Source organism: Corapipo altera, unplaced genomic scaffold (genome assembly GCF_003945725.1).
Source record: "Corapipo altera isolate COAL_440 unplaced genomic scaffold, ASM394572v1 22b, whole genome shotgun sequence".
Taxonomy (NCBI): domain Eukaryota; kingdom Metazoa; phylum Chordata; class Aves; order Passeriformes; family Pipridae; genus Corapipo; species Corapipo altera.
The window spans coordinates 5204715-5225590 of NW_020884876.1; the positions used below are offsets into that span (position 1 = coordinate 5204715).

Below are 20876 nucleotides of genomic sequence, written 5' to 3' on the forward strand. Positions count from 1 at the left end.
TAACAACTCTTACAGTCAGTTTGTTTCAAAAAATGGCTTAATTAAGCAAAAAGGCCAAATTCAGCTGACAGCTTGATCTTATTAAAATTCTAGCAAAAATAAAATTCTAGCATAAAATTCACCTTTAATATAACTGGGACATCAGTTGGCATAGAACATGTTAAGCCAGTACACAACATGGGCTTCACTCAGGCTTCGCTATGGCTTAATGAATGAAAAGAACAGGCAGAGAATGGAAAGCAGAGCCTGAGTCCCATTTTCTCCTCATGGAGCAAAGGGTACCTTCTAATGCTGAGTAACTGTATTACCTAAAGTACAGCTTCACACCCAGATGAGAACTGTCAGGGCACATATGGCTCAGTTTGTAATCAGAGCCTTCTAATTTTGAGTAAGTAAGCATAATTTTATCCTTCCTCACATCAAGACTGGATAGTTTGTTGGAGAAGGAAAACTACTGTGCAGTTGAACTATTGAAAGAGCTAATTCTACAGTGCTGTTTTCCCATCTTCTTTATTCAAACCTTCTTGTCCATTGCAGTTTGCCACTGAACTTGCATTCAGGGTCCATAGCTACCCTTCTGTCTGCCCGTTCTGGTGCATAGCAGCACGCACACCTCCTTCAGCCTCCAGGGAAAGAGCATTCCAGAACTACATTCCTTCCAGCACGCATGAACACATGCTTGCAGCTGAGGTCCATGGAATGAATCCAGACCTATATCAGCAGAACCACTGACTGGATCTGTCTCATTGTTTTAAAATTTTTCTGATTACTTTGAACCAGCATCACCTAGCATACTAAGTTACTTCTGCTACAGTTGTACATTACTACTACTCCTACTACCCTAATTATAGAAGGTACTTTATAGTTCAGTAGTTGTGCTGGCTGACTATGCAATTTTTCCCCCTCTATACAGTAGATGAAATTGGTGTTCTCCTAGCAAGATAAAAATTAAAGTCAGTGTTTTCAGCTTTGTACAGTGTGGTAGACAATTTCTTTGCATCCTATTAAAGTAATAGTAAGGGACAAAAGTCGGTGTTGTATTTCTACAGTTATAATTTTAAAAAGAAACAATCCAGAACCCTTGTCAGCTGGTTCTTAGGAGAGTGTAATGCAGAGAGGAGCTACAGTGTAGGCAATCAGATGTTGGACTTTGATACAACATTTGGATTTTCACTGAAAAGAGGAAAGGTTTCAAAAGGATCTTGAACTGAATTCAGAAATTCAAACAGGACACATTCAAAATGTAGATAATAATAGACAAAACCATGGGCAGGCTGGTGGAATAAATCAACTACTTGCTGCAAAACCTTTAACTGATTTTAAGAAATTTATGCACAGCACAGAAAGTCAAAATTCAAATCTTGACATGACCATTAAATATATTGTAAGGTTTTTGTCACAGCAGGGGCACAAAAGTTCCCTGGATTTAGAGTATTTTCCTAAATTCACACTTACACAAGGGATCCAGCAAACAACAGCTGTATGTAAAATAGCATTATAATATATTTTACGGCCAATAGAGTATTATTTTAAACAAAGCTCATGTCACATTTTATGGAACAAACTACTTGTTATATTGTGCTTTCTTCATTGCTCCATAAGTGATTATTTTAATGTTTCTTTTATAACATACCTCTAATGAAGGTTTTTTCTTAACCTGCAAAGGACAAAGACACACAGATACATTTCTTCCATTATATTCTCCCTCTTCAGGATGAGGATTACTTTTTGTGCCATTTCCTTCCCATACCTGGCCGTGCCAGACGGATCAGAGATATGTAAATGTCATGGCAGTCTCGTTCCTGAGGGATGACCAGCTGGATGACCTGGAAGTTCTTGCAGCGAATCAGCAATGGGCAACCAGTGGCAGTGGTGGCCTGCTTCTCAATAGAGGAAATTTGGCTGTGGAGAACCTGTAAAGGAATTGAAAATTGTTATGCCAATGAAATCTTTAAGAAGAAAAATAATTATTTATAATGATGTGCCAGGGCAGGCACAGTGGCTTCCACCACTGTTTCACAAAAACCCCTACACTTCTCCTCTTGAAGAAGTTTGGTTTCAATCTCCTCCTTCAGGCTCAATCAGTGCTTGATACATCACCTACAGACAAAGAAGTGCTTCTGGAGTGTTTCAGCTGCTCAATTATCAGCCTACTCATGTTATCCAAAGTTTTTGTTTGCTTGCTTTAGTGTAAGCTAGTGGTTGTCAGAGAAAGAGCTTTTTTCATCTATTTGCACAGTGAAAAGATGAACCAGCACCACTTAGATATGGCTAAAATACTGGGCCTTCTCATGGGTAGAATGGTAGTGATGATACAATTTTACATGCTGCGTCAGATGAGATGAAACATTACAATAAAAATCAGGTGAGGAACAGTGGGACCAGAAAAGGATGGATTTAATTAGTACAAAAATGGACACAGGATGCATAATTAAGCCATATGAAAGACTCTCAAATGATATGGCACTGGAGAAATATTTGTACCTATATATGTACATGTGTGATGGCTTTGGCTGGGGTAGAGTTAATTTCTTTCACAGTGGCTGACACAGGGCTGTGTTTTGGAATTGTGCTGAACATAGGGTTGATAATGTAGAGATATTTTTGTTATTGCTTCCATGGAGTCAAGGCCTTTTCTACTTCTCATAATGCAATGCTGGCAAGAAGGCTGAGGACGCATGTGAAACTGGGAGGGGACACAGCCAGGACAGCTGCCCCCAACTGACCAAAGGGATATTCCACACCATATGACATCATACTCATGCATATAAAGTGGGAGGAAGAAGGAGGAAGGGGGTTGTTTGGAGTGATGGTATTTGTCTTCCCAAGTTCCTGTTACGTGTGATGGGGCCCTGCTCTCCTGGGAATGGCTGAACACCTGCCCACCCATGAGAAGCAGTGAATGAATTCCTTGTTTTGCTTTGCTTGTGTGTGAGGCTTTTACTTTATCTATTAAACTGTCCTTATCTCAACCCAAAAGTTTTATAGCTTTTACCCTTCCAAGTCTCTCCCCAGTCCTGCTGGTGGGGAAGTGAACAAGTGGCTACATGGGGCTTGGTTAATGGCTTGTGGTTAAAGAATGACAACACGCAACGTATGTTATCAATCCGTCAAAATAGTTAATTCAAAACACTACATTATAAAAAAAATTAAAATATTAAAACAACAAAATTACTGATTCAGCACAAGCAGTCAGTGAGAGAGGCAAGAGTTGATAGAGCCAAGGTAGTAGTTCATATTCAAGGCATTTCTCTTCAGTTCTTCCTGGATGATAGGAACAATATTGGAGTTTACAGCAGTTGCTCCTCATACAAATACATGTGGTATTCGTACAGAGAAGGTCCTTCTATTCCTCTTACTGTACTGCGATATCCAGAATCCATTGAAAATTTTCAGAATTTACTAGGCTGGAACTTCACATGCCCTGAAGTTACAAAAGCATCCATATGAACTCATTTACTATGTCTAAACTGTTTTGCAAGTAATTTTCAAATTACCATCAATAAAGTGCCATGCACTTAAAGCTAACTGAAAAGACAAAAATTCATACCCAGGTTTCTTTACGGGTTTCAGAACCATTCTCCACAAATATGACATGGGTAGCTGTTAAATACAAGGTTCCCAGAACAGCTTTCCTTGAAGATAAACGATCAAGTAACCGAACATTTTCCACCTACATAAAGAAATGACAGACAAAAAAAAAATAATTAGGCTGCCATAGTGAGAGCTCCATGTCCACATTTTGTTCATTACAAACAAATTAAGTTCTTTCAGGGCAATATGAAATATCAAAAAGTATAAATATGTGAGAATTTTTATATTATGTGATCCATTATATTATATTATGATTATATTATGTGATCCATTTCCAGATGTACCTTAATTTTCATTTTTCCTCCTCTTGTGGTACTCCTATATCCAAAAACTTGTTGGCAAAGACTTCCAAATACAATTTCTCATTTGATCTTGTCTTTGTGATCTCACCCTATCAAAATTCTGTGATAGCAAGGCAGGGACTGGCCTTCAGCTAAACTCTAGTCCCATGTTTTCCATTCAAGTAATTTCAGAATTATCAGCGATACACAGAAAGCTAAATTTAAAAATTAAGAATAAGCAGAAATAATAGTGGTAGAGTGTCTTCCTTCATCAGGTCTCACTCAGGCTCCCAGGCAAATCTCTGTTCAGTGTTTGTCCCTACACTCCTGTTAGGTCTGACAGTAGAAGTCACACCAGAAGCTTTTACCTTCAGTCACTTTCCAATGGGAATCAAGGACATCATATCCACTGCTCTCCCACCTTGGGCATAAAATGGGCATGTTTGCTACAATCCTGACAGCAGGTGAGTCCATAACACATTATCAACTCTCTGATCTCCATCTTGTGGCTTGTACACCATTAATATTTTGTATATAGCATGTGCTATAGGCATCTGTCAGGGCTTGGAATTAGATGATCTTTAAAGTCCCTTTGAACACACAACATTCTATGATTTCTGACTGAGAAACTAGAACAACAAAAAAACTGCCTAAAACAGTTAACAATTTACAACCATGGGTTTGATGGGTTTCCTGCTACAACAATTTTAAAACTAAAATTAATTTTTCATAAAAAAAACAGAATAATGCCAGCATAAGAGAATTATGTGTTTATGATGTGTATTCCAAATGCACTATTTTAAAAATAGGAATAACAAAAACCTTAAAATCAAAATAAGCATGTCTGGTAGCAAAATGTCTAAAATCAAACAATTATTAAAACCGAGTCTTCTCCCTCAAGACCAATTATAATCCACTTTAAACAAAAAGAAAACAGCTAGAAAGCATGGATGGAGTCTTTTCCCAGGACCATCTACCTCAGAGGTCACAGATTGTGTTGAGGAGGAATTGAAGAAATACAGTATTAACGCAGTAAGCATTCAGTAGTAAGCAAAAGAGGAGGGATGATAGAAAAGAAAAATGTAGGCAGGGCCCTTCTAAAAGGAACCCACAAAAACAACAATAAAAATTAGCTTTGTCCGAATGAAAAAAGGTCCCTACACTGCAGACCAGCCAATGAGGACTCTGCTGTACAGGCACTCAAGTTGCATAAGGTATTCATCACTCTGGCCTACAAACTGAAGTAGCTTGGGCCATGAGATACAAAGCAAAGTAGGCATCCACAGAGCGGGGTAGTGCTGAGGGATGAATTTCCAGGCTTCCTAGTCACATCCTCTCCCCACTCATCAGTCTGAGCCCCATGACTGAACAATGCTAACCAACAAAGCTTCTCTTGGATTGTGGGTCTTTTTTTTTAATGCAGAGCTTCAAATAAAATAAAGTTTGGATATAAACAGGAACAGTTGCAATAAGAGCTGTGTGGTTAGTCTGATTTCACTAAAGCAATTGCAATTGGTGCACCAGGTGAGATCAGAGATTCACCTCGCCCTGCAGTTTGTCTCTTAAGAGCGGACAGTTCCAGCAGCTGAGGGAAGAATATAAGACACAAGGATTTACAGTCATGGACAAACTCTCTCAGGATCTTAACCCAGCCCTAGGGCCTTCCTAAGCTGAGGTTATGTTTTTTAATAGCTCTAATGGCATTTAAATTCTATTAATTTTGTTGATAACATTTTGAATGTCTGTAACGTATTAGCACTCACAACACCCTCTAAGAGTGAACTTCATGTTTCAGCTGTGTATTGTATAAAAAAACCCCCTTCCTCTTGCTCATTTTGAACCTGCCACCAGTAACAGGTGCACTACATATCTGGTGAACAGTTTGGCAAACAGGGAAATGTTCCTCATTTACTGTCTCTGTGCCACACACACTGATCCTTCCCTCTGTCCTCACATTCCAAGAGTGAAGAGCCCAACTCTATTTTGAGCTACTCCAGACAAGCTCTTCCACACTTCTGATCATCCTACAAGAGGTCTGTTTCCTGAGAAGAGGCCAAAAGTGCAAACAGAATTCAAGAGCTGGATGTATGATATGTTTGTGTAGGAGAATTGTCACGGTTGCTGTTTTGTTTTCTATTCAAATTTTTGAAGTTTTCAAACACTGTTTGCTTTTTTGTCCTCTGCTGAACACAGTGGGTTTTGGGGTGTTTTTTTAGAACTAGCAATTGTAACTCTAAATCATGTCTGGATATATAAGTTAAGATCTACCCCCCGTGTGTATTACCTTATATTTATTAATGATAAATTTAGTTCATCAGTATAATGAAATGTTGCTGCAAGCCCCTACAGCAATCTTACCTTTCTCCTACCTTGAATAACGTCAGTACTACCAGTGAATTTTGCCATCTCTGGCATCTCCTCCCCTCCCTGTATCTTTCAAAACATTTGTAAGTTGAACATCACAGGCTCTTACAGATTCATGGGATCTCTAATGAGGAGTTCCCTCCATTGCAAAAATGAACAACATCCTCTGCTATTTTTTTCTCAGTTTGTAGTCAGTTATTACTGAGAGGCCTGAATCTCTTACCCTATGATACTTAAGTTTCTTCAGGACCCTTTGATGAAGAACATGCTCAAATGAGTTCTGGAAGACCAACTAGCTTCTACAAAATGGATCATCCTCATCCATATGTCCTGTCACTTTTTCAATGAAATTTTAGAGGTTCTGGGTTCCTGTTTGAAAGCTATGCTTATTCTCCCCTTTTTTTTAACCATATTTACCCATAAATCTTATGATTTAGAAGTGGGCTTAAGACAGCATTGCAGGTCCTACCAATCTCTCAGATTACTTGTCATATTTACCACCTCCATTTTTTTCAGAGTGAGAAACTTTTAATCCTTACACCATCATTACTGGTTTAGTAAGTACAAGTTAGTATTTGTTAGTTAGTTAAGCACAGTTTAGTACTTTAGTTTTTTTAATTTGCAGGATACCATACTATCCTGGTAATTTTTTACTGTTCATTGTTGCCAACTGTTTCGAAATCTCTTCTTATAACACTTTTATTGCTGACAAATCTTCTGATATGTTCTTGACAGAAAAATATGTCAGAATGTACATGTCTCCAAACACCTTCTCTACTTTGATAATTTACTAGTCCTGTAGATTTTATGTCAGGATTTTACCTACTTAAAAGAGAGACTGAAAATTACTTAACTAGCATTTTTTGCCAAGTTGTTCTTCAAAATCTCCTTTGGCCTTTCTTTTATTTATATATTTAAATTGTTTATGCTTTATTTTCCTCATTTAGGCAGAAATTCAACTTGAAGAAAGCCCTTTTACTTCATATAAAAGAAGTCCTTTTAATAAGAGACATCCTTTTAGTCCTTCATCCTGCTGTTTAGCTATGCAAACCTTTTTTTTTTTGGTCTTTTAAAGCCTTTCCCTGGAAGCTGACTTTAAATATGGGAGCTGACTTTCCATATTTAAACAATCTTCAGGCCTCCTATAAACATTTTAAATTTTGGCTCCCTTTCTTTTTAAACAGTTTTCACATTTTTATGTAGTTTTCTCTTGAAAGTTGAACATTGCCATGGGAGATTTTTTCCCCTTTTTTTCTTCTATTTCAAGAACACTGCATCTAAATGCGTTAGCTGCTGTCACACAGATATTCTAACCGTATTTTGAAAGAGATCTTTCTGTTGCCATCTAAGACCAAGTCTTAGAACTACTTAGAATTACTTTTTTTTCTCCAAGATAAACAAATAGCTTTTGTATAAGCAAGCATTTAAAAAACCTAAAATTTTATGCAGAATCACAACCCCCAGTCCATTTACCGAATGTCACTTGGTAAATTATGTCACCTACTGCCATTGCATTTCTTGTTTTCATGCCCTGTTTGATCTTGATCAGGTTTTTCATGGGCAATGTCACTATTTAGGTAGGACAGTTGTTACTGTAGTCCTAATATCGAACTGCGGTCCTGTGGTGCTACAGTTCTAGTTCTCCCATTTAATCTTGTAATTTCAATCTGTAGGCACTCTTGGCTTTTGTGGTGTAGTTAATCCATGACATTTGACTCTGTTTACTTCAAGACAAAAGAAATCTGTACTTTACCTGTATTTCTCATGTAATTTGTCATCAATGTGCCTGTCACATTGATTATTTTTCTTCCATTAAGTGTCTAACATGCCTATTACATGAACATTCTCATTTCTAAACTAATACTTTCGTTTCAGAACTTTTTCTAGATTTTTAATATTTCTAGTGAAATACACACATATTTGGCCCAATTGCCTATCTTCATTTGCTGTGGTTAGGCAATTTCCATTTACCGAGAATATAAAAATTTTTATACTGACAATTTTTTGTGACACAGCACAGCATCCAAAACATCATATATTTTCTGCATTCTAACAAGAGCTTTTCAGTTCTTCAGTACCTCAGTGTGGATAAGCACAACTCAGAATCAACTCTCTTACCAAGCTCAACAAGGAAAAAGTAATGTGAGAGAGAATGCACGACTGAACTTTTAGGTAGCCCTTATTTCTGCTGATCCTAAAGAATAAAGTAAGAGTCAGTTAAAATTAGTGAGAGCTTCAAAATTGGACTCAATAAAAATTAGCATTATAAGTTGATTATCCTTGCCTACCTCTCAGGTGAAATGTGTCAATCTGTGATTGTAGCATGAGGAAAATAAACCAGGTTTATTAATAACTTGCTTCATGAACCACTTTATCATGTCTAACGCCATTTCTAAAGAGAAAGGGAACTCCTAAAGTCTAAACCCTACCTGGATTCAAATCCACAGTTATGATTTATGGTGAGTAAGTGGCATCAAATGCCTTCAGGAGCAGTAATGATCTCTAAGATCTCAGGGGGTTATTCTGAAAATTCTCTGCATAACCTCCTGCATGGATTTAGATGCTTTTCATCTGTGTTTCTTCTGCCTAGATTCCAGTTACTCAAACTTTCTGAAAAAGCAGTTTATTTCACCCACGGGTAGAAAAAAAAAGAAAAATAAAATAGAGTTAGCCTCAATCTTAGATTTCATTCTGCCGATCGAAGGATTCAAAGAACAAGACTTCTTTCTTCCTCTGCATCCTCCTAATCAGGAAAAGAAAACCAAGTCAAACAGTGTTTTTAAATGGTCTAGAGGGAATGGGAATATGTTCATTTGCTAAAGAGAGGAATAAATATTGCAATAGCACTTTGGAAGAAGATGAGTTTTTCTATCTAAAAAGTCAGAGTATGCTGAGAAATCAGCATTAATAGCCAAAATTTAAATTCAATATCAGAAAGAGACAATGCATATGTGCTTTGCCTAAAATGAACAGTTGGTAGGAGAGACCAGATCAGAAAACATAAGGTAAATAAAACAGAGCAAAAATGGCCTGTAAAGCCAAGAGCTGGAAGACCTCAATGAGCAAGAAAGAAAATGTTAGCCAAGGGAGTCTAGAGAGTGGCATCTAAGTAAAACTTCAATAATTTATTTCAAGTTGTCCCCCCATCATTTTTTTTCCTCTGATGACTGTGGTTGTCTAGGCCTGACAAAAAGACTGCCAGGAGATTTATTTCAATGACTACAACCCTTACATGGGGATAAATAAAGTTGGCTAGAAACGGTATTTTCAATGCAACACAGATGACAGAAATAAGCAGGCAAAAATAGAAGCTAAAGGGAGCAGATTAAGAACAGATGGAAGGCACTTTTTACTCAGAGAATAAACATGACAAATGACTTATGAACAAGGTTGCCAGGTCATTCAAGAAAAAAATGTCATATTAGGGAAAATCATGGGTCAGAGTTTCATTCAGGCACAACTTCCTCCAGTTTCAACGGGACTCCCACCTAAGGAAGAATGGCAAATATATGACCCTGAAAGCGTTCTGAGAAGCCAGGATGCCAAAATGTTATTGCTAAAAATATTCATGTACTCTAATTTGTTTTCATTTTTAGTATAGATTACTTCTTGAATAAGCTCTGACTGCATGGCCTATTTTTAAATGTGTTTTGAATATGCTACCTTCGTTCTCATTTCTTTAAGATGTTTCAGTGTCTTCAAACACATCAGCATTGCAAAACAATGTAGAAGTTACTGCTCCTTTTTCAGGCTGTTCCCCGTGCCACATCAGAAAGCTCTTTCAGATAAATGCAGGATCAGTTCTGATGGTAGACTCAGACTCAAGCAGGGAAAGCAGAGTAAAAGGAGAAGTAAAACTGTAGAGCAGATTGGCCAGACCCGGAGGAAAACTCAGTCCCACATCTCTACATATCGCTTTGCTTCCTGACACAGCAAAACTCATGTGCAGAGGGAGATGCTATCTGACACAAAAACATCTCTGCTGTAGGATTTTCAAATAAAATGAAATTTTAAACTAGGAAAAACCATCTCCAAGAGTTTCATTCTCACTACATAGATTTTAAGTCTGTGTGTTTTATTCTTAAGTATTAGCTAACCTGAAGTAGAAGACCCTTGAACAGCCAGTTCTCTCATGACAATCACTGAGCTACCCATTAACACTGAGCATCTGGAAGGAGAACATAAGCAAAAAAGCTTATCCAGCAGCCAAGAACAAAATACTTCAGCTCCCACATATTACCAAGTGCTCCCTACTCCTTTAGGAGGAACCGTGACTAATTCTTCTAACTCCTTACCACAAAAGAGGAAGAAAGGCCAAAATCCCTTCCTAGCCAGAAGTAAGCTGCCAATTAAGGGTAAGCAGGGAATGTCCTCGCTCAGGCCATGTTCTCAGGGGCTTTTCTGTTGTTCAGACAGTTAAAATTTATTGTTCTTAAACAACCTGCCAAAGCAAGTTCCAGATAAAAGCTGACCAAGTACCTTGAAATTTGACTGTACAAAGGAGTTTCAGTGATTCTTCAAGGGTAAAGAAAGGCCACTGTCACAACAATCTGTGCTACTGAAAAGGTTGACCCAAAGCCAAGGAATGGGGCTTGGCCCTGTTTGGGTTAACAGCAGACACTTAGCCCTACAAAGGCTTCTTCTTGTGCACCCGCTTGGGCTCCTAGATCGACTGGGGATTTCAGCTGCCTTCCCTACTCACCTTGAAATGTTATACACCTGAGTAAAAGCAAGAAGAAACTGAATCCTGGGAATTAGTGACAAAAGACTGACTAGCTTCAGCACTGCAGGCATATAAAACCTAAGGGAAGAGCTTGTGAAAGCCAAAAGCCTGAGCCTAATGAGAAAAAAGGAGCACAGCTGGTATGATTTGAGGCCAAGTGGAATATTTGAGCTTTTTTCACCCTGGTTGACCCCAGCTATCCATGTGTTTAGCATAATTCCTGAGGGTGAAAAAAGACAACATGCAAAAGACCAAATGCTCTTTAAATTTTTTTCCACAGAAAGATAGTAGTGTTGTGCTTGTTAAACAAAATATACTGTAAGTGATTTTTTTGCTTAATCTTGGAACGAGAATAAAGGAAAACTGAATTGCCAATTGATGCTGCCTTTTAATGCGGTTTCTATTCTATTTCATAAGAATCATGAAAACTGTATTTAATCCATGTTACTTTTTTATATTTCCATCTCTGAAAAGATTTCCTAAGTGCAGTAAAATAATGTTACACCATCAATCTATGGAGTTAGATGTTTGCACATGTCAAAAGAAGAATCAAAGCAAGCCAGAAATACACAAATCATTAAATTTTAAGTACAGACACCTCAAATTCTGCACTGTAAGAAGTTTCCTCAGGGTAAAGCAGGATGGGGAAAAAATTAAAAAAAAAAAGCTAAGGAAGTTTAATTTACTAGAGGACTAAAGTGAAATAGGAATACTGGAAAAGAGATGAAAAAAAAAAAAGAATAAGGAATCACTCATAATGTTAGCAAGACAGTAAACATACTACCCAACAATTTGGCTTAAAAATATTTTCTACTAAGATCTGTAAAAAGTGTGAAGTGAGCATCATGTTATCAGATATACCTGAGAAAGAGTTGTATAAGGGATGCAGTAAACAGGAAACTATTAAAAGAGTATTACAACATGGTATCATCCTCTGAAGAATCCTTAGGGTTCTCCCTCAAGAAGAACAAGGACTGGTTTGACGAAAACAATCAAGAAATCCAGGACTTGTTGAGGAAGAAGAGAACTGCCCACCAAGCACACCTTGCACCGCCATCCTGTCACGCAAGAAAAACAGCCTTTCGTCTCGTATGCAGCAGGCTCCAACAGAAACTCCGTGACATCCAGAACAAGTGGTGGATCAATCTAGCTGAAAAAAACTCAATTTTGCGCAGATACGGGTGATCACAAAGGTTTCTATGAGGCCTTGAAAACAGCATACGGGCCTACATACCAGGTACAAAGCCCTCTACTCAGCACTGATGGCCAAACACTTCTAACAGATAAAACCTCCATTCTGAATCGATGGTCTGAACACTTTCAGACTCTTTTCAGTACCAACCGTGTGGTCCAAGACTCAGCAATTCAGTCCATCACACAACAACCAGTAAAGTATGAATTGGATACTGCTCCCACTTTAGGAGAAACCCTCAAGGCTATACAGCAGGTGAAAAGTGGCAAGGCAGCTGGGGTTGATGGAATTCCACACGAAGTCTGGAAACATGGGGGCCTTGCACTACACACCAAATTTCATGAGTTTGTGGTGCGCTATTGGGAACTCGGTGAACTACCATCAGACCTTCGAGATGCAGTCATCATCACTTTGTATATGAAGAAAGGTATTAAATCAGATTGCTCAAACTACCGTGGTATTAATCTGCTCTCCATTGCTGGCAAAATCCTGGCAAGAATACTCTTGAACAGACTAATACCCACTATAGCAGAAGGGATCCTACCTGAAAGTCAGTGTGGTTTCAGAGCCAACAGAAGCACCACAGACATGGTATTTGTTCTCAGACAACTGCAAGAGAAGTGTAGGGAACAGAACAAAGGTCTTTATGTAACCTTTGTTGACCTCACCAAGGCTTTTGATACTGTGAGCAGAAAAGGCCTGTGGCAGATTTTGGAACATTTAGTTTGTTCCCCCAAGTTCCTTAAAATGATCATCTCACTTCATGAGGATCAGCACGGCCAAGTCAGGTATGGCAACACACTTTCTGAGCCCTTTTTAATTAAGAATGGTGTGAAACAAGGCTGCGTTCTCACTCCTACCTTATTCACAATCTTTTTCAGCAGGATGCTCCAAAGGGCCACAGCAGACCTCGATGATCAGGACGGTATCTACATTCGATATCGTACTGATGGAAGTCTATTCAATCTAAGGCGACTGAAGGCCCATACTAAGACCTTAAACCATCTTGTTCAGGAGCTACTTTATGCTGATGACGCCGCCCTTGTTGCCCACACAGAGAAAGCCCTGCAACGTTTAACATCCTGCTTTGCAGATGCTGCTGAGCTCTTTGGGCTGGAAGTCAGCTTAAAGAAGACAGAGGTTCTCCATCAACCTGCACCTCAGGAAGTCATCATCCCCACATCACCATTGGCCAATCAGAGCTCAAATCAGTCCAGCAGTTTAATCACCTAGGCAGCCTCATCTCCTCGGATGGTAAGATTGACAGGGAGATAGACAACAGGTTGGCAAAGGCATACAGTGCCTTCAGAAAACTCCACAAAAGAGTAAGGTCGTAATAAACTCTTGAAGAAAGGTACCAAGATCAGTGTTTACAGAGACATCGTGCTGTCTACTCTCTTGTATGGTTCCGAATCCTGGGTCATCTACCACCACCACCTGCGTCTCCTAGAACACTTCCATCAACGCTGCCTCCGTACAATCTTAAACATCCACTGGTCAGATTATGTGACCATTACATCTGTTCTTGAGCAAGCAGCAGTCACAAGTATAGAGGACATGCTGATGAGAACACAGCTGCGCTGGGCAGCGCACGTCTCCAGGATGAAGGACCACCGCCTCCCTAAGATCTTGCTTTATGGTGAACTTGCCACTGGCTGCCACAAGAGAGGAGCCCCGAAGAAAAGATTCAAGGACTCCCTGAAACAACATCTCAGCCTTGGCCATATTGATCAACATAACTGGTCTACTCTGGCCTCAAATCGGGAGGCTTGGAGACACACCATCTATAACGCTGCGGATGCCTTTGAGAACACACGCAGGATCACTCTTGAGGAGAAAAGGCAATGCAGGAAGAACCGTGTCTTGCGGAATACACCATCTAAGGAGTCTTTCTGTTGTACCTTTTGCAATCAGATATGTCTGTCATGTATTGGCCTCATAAGTCACCAATGTGCCTGTAACAAATGTGGATAAAGCCTTCCCAAATCTTCATCCGCGAAGCCCAGCCATGATGATACAACATGGTATCAATATCATAACACAAAGCTCATATATAATGTTTTCTCTTTCAGTCTATATTAGATCTCATTTATCTAGAAAAGGAGAATAGAGACTCTAAGGAATTTCCTAACTTTTCTATGTGTTCTATTAGAAATCAAAAAAGCTTTAATTTAGGAAAAAAGGGCTTCCTCAAGGCAGTAAGTCTTATTACACTTGCCAAATTTGTTCAGATTTAGTTATTAAAAAATGTATAGGGGGAAAGAATTCTGCATGCAGCCAAATCATACTGAAAAGAAATGTATCTTTAAACTCCTGTATTTGATGCAGACTTTTCTGTTACATGTTTAAAACTATGCCCTGTTCAGCAGCCTATTCAAGAGCAGCAGTACCAGGCCATTTCAGCTGTGCAGGCCATGAAAGGTCTGCATTAAAAATGGATTTGTAGGACTCCTTTTTCTCATGGTAGGGATCTATCTTTCTCAGCAGAGTACACCTGCACAGCAGAGAATGTCAGTGTGCATTTTCTATTGCAAATAGACAATTCCTTTAGTTTACAGACACTGATGGATTAAGTACCACCTACTCGAGTCCATTAAGAGCAGACTTAGAGATTTCATCTTTGACCACCCCAAAGCCAAACTTCCCAAATCCTCCACTGAAACCCCAGTCTCCTAATATGCATAAACAAAAATCAAAGAGGACCCTGCAGACATGCTGGGTTAATGATTTTCAGTACCATTTTTTGAGCGCAATAAGTTTTTGAGTTACTGGTTTAGACACAGACACCAAGACAGCAAATTAAAGTATGTGGCTATCCATGTTTTTTAGAGCTTGTTTCATGATTTTATCCAGCTGCCTCTTCATTGAGGGTCACATTACTGAAAATATGAAAGTGATCTTTTGGCCATTTTCTGTCTAAATATTTTGAGAATAATGGCTGTTATATATTTGTTCAAATCAAAACTCACACTAATAAGCAGGTATCTTGATGACCCTAATTCAAAACAAGTCTTTTAGGAACAAAATTGCAAACAGACATTTTAAGTCCAATCCCACAACATGTAGATATTTTCTGCAGTTCCTATTTTCATTTTATCCACCTCCAGTCTTTAATGTCAAACTACAGAACATTTTCTGGCACAGTATATTACAAAGCTCATTTGTATTAAATTTATCATTTATGCTCAAAGTTTCAAAGCACAAAGACGGAATAAATAGATCTCAAAGAAAACTAAATTGCATTTTAAACAGGGAAGATTTATTAATCAGAAAAAAAATCCATAACACACAAAATCAGAGTTAAAAGTGTCCACAACTAGTGTAGATGTTTCAAAGCATCACTTGACTAAAGCAGTCGAGTGACTATTCGAAGTCATTAAACATCACTGGCCACAAAACAGGTTAAACATTTTTTAACCATGATGTAAAGTGAGAAAACAGTTATGGAATCAGAAAACACCAGCTGAACTGTGAGGTGCACTGCTCTAAGTTGTACACTTGGAGGCAAGAACAGAAACCACCTCTACACAACACTTGAAAAGCAAAAAATCAACTTGGCACTTAAAAGACGTTGCAGTAATGTGTCTGCTGTAAGCTGATGACCCAAAGCATCAGTAAAAGGCAAGGGCCATGCTAGCCTCACCCCCTCTACCTTTTCTGAGTATCAAACTAAACTAAAGTTTAGCCAAGCACTAGGACTACAATGAAGTTCTGGTGGGACTCCATTCCCTGGCTCGGGGGAGAAACAACCAGTCCACATCCCCAGGTAACTCCTGATATTGCCTGTGGACTGCTGGCACCTTTCTACCTCACTAAAGTAAAATCAAACTTTTCCATAAGGAACTGTAGCCTGAATATGGAGAACGTAACTATAATATCACAGGTAGTGGTAGAATATGCCATCTTAGCTTAAAAAAAAAACAAAAAAAGGTAGAGATCCAGCAACCCAGAACAAGTAGTTGGAGATTAAAGACTAGGTTCAGTTTTGCTATTGACCTAGGTAAGCACCCAGACAAAAAATTTGCCATTTACATTGTCATATATAGAGTGGATGTAAATTATATGGGTCTCCTGATGGAGAGTTTGTAAAAATAGACATGTGTTATAAAACTTGCAAATGAAAAGCAAGAGCTATTGAAAGGAAAATAGATTGAAAACAAATGCAAACACAACTCATTTACACATGCTAGAAATTTGTTTGGGAAATCAATACATCTGTTAGAAAGACTTGTCATTAACATGGTAGTATATCTTAAATTCTGCCTGAGACAAGCATCACCTAAAGGAAATACCTTACCATAACATCACAAAAATGAAAGCACTAGAGCCACACAAGTCATCCAAAGTATTCTGTTAGAAAGAGATACTGAGCCAAAAGAATTTCTGGGCTAAATGAAGACACTAAATACAGCTGTTACACCAGGGATATGTGTTCTTTATTATAAGAAGGTTATTCAGTAGGCCTGCTGCCAGTATACAAAGACAAATGATATGAAGAGTGGCAAATAAAATAAAGTAACTGAGCAGCAACAATGCACAAAGTAGCCCTCTGAAGTAAACATATATACAGAGCCCTATGTCTGTCATCCTGTCCATGGCCAGGCATATCTCTACACATGGTCATAAAATGTGCTTCTAATCTGTGCAGAAGTATTGCTTATTTATTTTTTATGACTCTTATGAGCAGTTTGACACATTTTGGCTTTGGAGAGTTATCCTAAACTATCTTACTGCTCAATCCAAACTCATGTCGGTCACTGGTTTTACTAATTTTCAAAAGGCTATTGGAGTTACATATAATTCTATTTAGCAATGAGTGACTGTTTGCACCTCTTAAATGTGCTTAAATTACAGCCCTCATATATAGGATCACATTTAACTTGTGAAAATATAATTCACATGTAGAACAATAGTGTTCAGTATACAAAATATTGTGTTAGCAGGTGGATACAAACAGTCTGTTGGGAGAGAACCAAAATGGCTTTTGCAGTAGGAAGTCCCACCCCAGAGGAGTCTTGCAAAACAGTGTATGGGCAAAAGAGACACATAGGAGTTTCAACAGAAATAGACATAAAGTAGAATACCTACAGGAAAAACAACCTAGACCATATCTACAGAATCACGGACTCATAATTGATAGTTTCAACACAGAAAAAAGGTTTTGGGGTCATTGATGACATTTCTCTGAAACTATCAGAATCTGGTGGGTTGCGATCAAGATTCACTGTGAAGGCATGGATAAGGTGAACATGGAACTGTTATCAAACAAATCCTTGAAGCTAGAATCAAGGAGTCCTGAAGGAAACTAACAAGAATGTTTTAACAGACATAAGAAAGTAATTTTTTTGTAATGCCATGATCTTCTGTAACTTGCTTCCATGCAGGCTGTGGAGCCACACAGAGAGGTCCATGAATGGACACTAATGGAACTAGGAAGGGTTGGACCCTAATACAACTGTAGTGCTGAGAAGGTACAGCATGTGGCCAGGTTTAAATTTCTCTCTCCTCTGTCACTGTCAGACACAGAGTAGTGACTTAAAGGAACTACTGGTCCAACTGGTATTAAATCACATTTTGCTTTTTAAATGTCAGTTATGTTCTATTTATGATTTATTAATTTATTGTGGTATTTATGCATTATTTATTAATAATTTTAAAACTTATGAACCATCACTCACTACAGTTATATTTCACTTAAAACTAAAACAATTGCTGAGACCTAATGGGCATCATGTAATATAGACCTGCCCTTGAAGAAAAAGCTTTTACTTGGGCCAGGAATTTTGTTTTCAGATATTATTAAAATTATTAATTTGCTAAGTATGGGATTTATCTTGATTTTCCATTTGGCTGGGTTTGCAAATCAAGAAAAGTGTCATTATTCTGAGATTAATACCTTTACAGAGTAAGGTAGTCGCTTGTCAAATTTCTCTCAAGACAAAATCGGATGAAGTCTGGAAATGTGACACCAGAGACTAACACATCATACTGTGAGAATATCCCTATAGTCACATAGCTTGCCCTTACCTATTTTTACCTTCCTGGCATTGAAATTTAATGTTCAATTCCAAATTACCAAAACCAAATTCAATAAAAACAAAAACATAAAAATCCAAACGCTGTTCTGGTGGTTGATTTTAAGCTGAGGTTTTCTTGAGAAAAAAAATCCCATATCAGTTCTGCTAAGTAGCACTTGTCAGTGTATTTAGGAGTAACTGGAGAGATTAATTATTTCAGTAGTGACTCATGTTGATTTTCTACATTTATGCAGGAAATTTTAAGGAATTTTTGTACCAATTGTACCTTTAAGTCATACCTTCTGCACTGTTTTATTACATCAGATAACTTTTAGCATAGCTATAATGTAAGGGACTGCCTGGATCCAGGACTGTAGAATCACTTCACACTGAGTAAGATTTTCAGTGACTTGAGGCATCAGTACAGTCCCTTCTCACAGCTATCAGATACTGAAATGTGTTTTACATATGCAGAGTAACATATTAAGGACCTGGTTGTAAAAAAGCAAACAGATAAGCTTCCATTGCCTGCAACAGGGATCTTCCATTCACAGCAAATATAACCATTTACTTTTATGATATTTTTCTACTCTTATTTGTTTTCAATGTTTTCCTCATTCATGCTGTCAGCATTCTTCAGCAAATGGTCAGAAGCACTTGTTCAAACAACTTTCACTGATTGTTTCCCACCCGCAGTATGATACATTTTTACCATTCTGAGATTCTTCCTTCCCAAAAAGGCAGTCAATAGATCATGAAATGAGATGAGAAGAAAAGCAGCTGTTATAAATGCTTAACTTCTTAATAGATTTGCAGGTTAACACTTAACGGCCCTAAAATATAGATGAAGAAAGAACAAGGCCCTAATCTCAAATTCAGATCATTATACTAAATATTGATAATAAATAAATGGGCCCAAATCAAATACAAATAAATTTCAGGGGGTTGTCTTAATAAATACATAAATAAATAAATATGAAAATATATCCCATTTCAAATAAACATATAGCTCTAGTTCACTTTTTTATTATTATTTTTAATCTAATTTTTTTATGTGTCAAAACTGCATCTTCCTTTATAGAGCAAGGTGGCGATTTTCTTAACAAATACAGGCCTCATGGTTAGAAAGCTACAGAGAAACACTGATTACGCTGGCTAAACGTCAAACATATTAATAAAAACACTAAATCAATTCATCATAGAGTCTGAAATCTTGGGGCAAACTAAAGGCGTCTGAAAAGCAGATAACACGGTTCTCATTTCGTATATCTACAGCTCATGGACAGTGCCAGCGTTAACAGTGAAAAGGCCCAACAAATCCCCGGCCAACATCGCAGAGCAATACGCCCACCTCTCGGTATTTGGGGTGCATTTCATGGCAAATTGGCCGAAACCCATCCCGCAGCAGCAGCTAGGAAGCCCGCGGAGGAAGGCTGTGCCCAGCCTCAGGCCCGCGGGGCTGCGGTAAAAGCCTCCTTTCAGCGGGAGCAGAGGCCGGCAGGAGGGGTGCCGGGGATGCTGCCGCGGCCGGGGCCGCCCGGCGGTACCCACCTTGGGCATCCGGATGTGCTCCATGGCGGCGGCGCCCGGCCGAGCTCCTCATGCACCGCCCGCCGCCGGCGGAGAGGCGGCCCTGCGCACCTGGCCTCTCCCCGATTTTCTCCTGCCAGCCCTGCTGTTAAAAAAAAACAAACTATATTTTTTTTAATAATATATTTTAATTTTTATCTTGATCTCGCCTTTTTCCGGCGCAGATAAGAGGGAGAAGGGAGGATTTACTCCCGGCAAATGATGTGCCCGTGCTGCGATGCTGGCAGGTCACCGGCTGGCTCCACCTCCCCGGCAGCTGCCATGCTGCCCGGCGGCGGGGATGCTTCGCGCCTCCCGCCCGGCCCGGCCGCGCCGTCCCCGCAGCCGCGGGGACCCTCCTGCTCCTCGGCCGCTGCCTCTCCCCGCGGCACCCGGAGGCGCAACCTGGATGGTTTGCTCTCTTATCTAGAGTTACATCGCTCTTGTCCTTTCTTTCAGGGAAGATAAGATCGGTAACATAAAGGGAGCTCTGTCTAAGATCGCCTCCCCCCATTTTTGTTTGTTCTCTGGCCCAGCATGTACAGTATCTCAAAGACAAAAGCTGCGCTTACTGAAACTGAAGCACTGAATTTTGTTTATCTGAAGCTCTGCTTGTCTGTTTCTCTGTAATTCACAACTTTGCTGCATCCTCAGATTTGCACAAGGGAGGATTTTTTGCAACACGCAGTTTTCAGTCTTACACCAGAAATTCCTTTCCCTATCTTTTGCCTTACCTATTGCAAAAGACACGTTTCCTCTTGGAGCAAAAAGAAATGCCACGGAGATGGTTTCCCCAGTTAACCTGTGCGAAGATGAAGAAGGGGTATCTAGCTGTCTCTGAATTGCTATCATATTCAAAGCAAAAAGATAACCTTTCTCAGTGTTTATGCCAATGTACAAATTATTAGATGTGCTAATATATTATTTCAGAAAAACCATAGTCTTAGAGGCTTGTAAAATGCCCAGAAAGTCTATACTGATCGATGTATTCCAATAATTCTTCTTAAATAGGGACTAGCCTCATCGAGGCGTAGAAATAAATGTGAGACTTCTCAAACCCACAAAGGTCATGGCAAGAGTGCTTTGCTCCAGAGCAGGAGAAGCTCCCCACATAACCTCTTGCTTGCACAGAACAC

At 39.0% G+C, this 20876-nt stretch overlaps 1 protein-coding gene across 2 annotated transcripts in view; it reads right to left on the reverse strand.

Annotated features, from left to right (window-relative positions):
- MTMR7 (myotubularin related protein 7) overlaps window positions 1–20003 on the reverse strand; it is a 43361-nt gene extending 23358 nt beyond the window's left edge. For both annotated transcript variants that reach the window (XM_027635466.1, XM_027635467.1), the window contains exons 1-3: window positions 19723–20003; window positions 3551–3673; window positions 1751–1913 (exon numbers count right to left, since the gene is read on the reverse strand). In XM_027635466.1, the coding sequence (XP_027491267.1) occupies window positions 1751–1913; window positions 3551–3673; window positions 19723–19746 (310 nt within the window). In that variant the 5' untranslated portion in view covers window positions 19747–20003. The remainder of the gene's footprint in view (window positions 1–1750; window positions 1914–3550; window positions 3674–19722) is intronic.
- Between the last annotated feature and the right edge of the window lie 873 nt (window positions 20004–20876).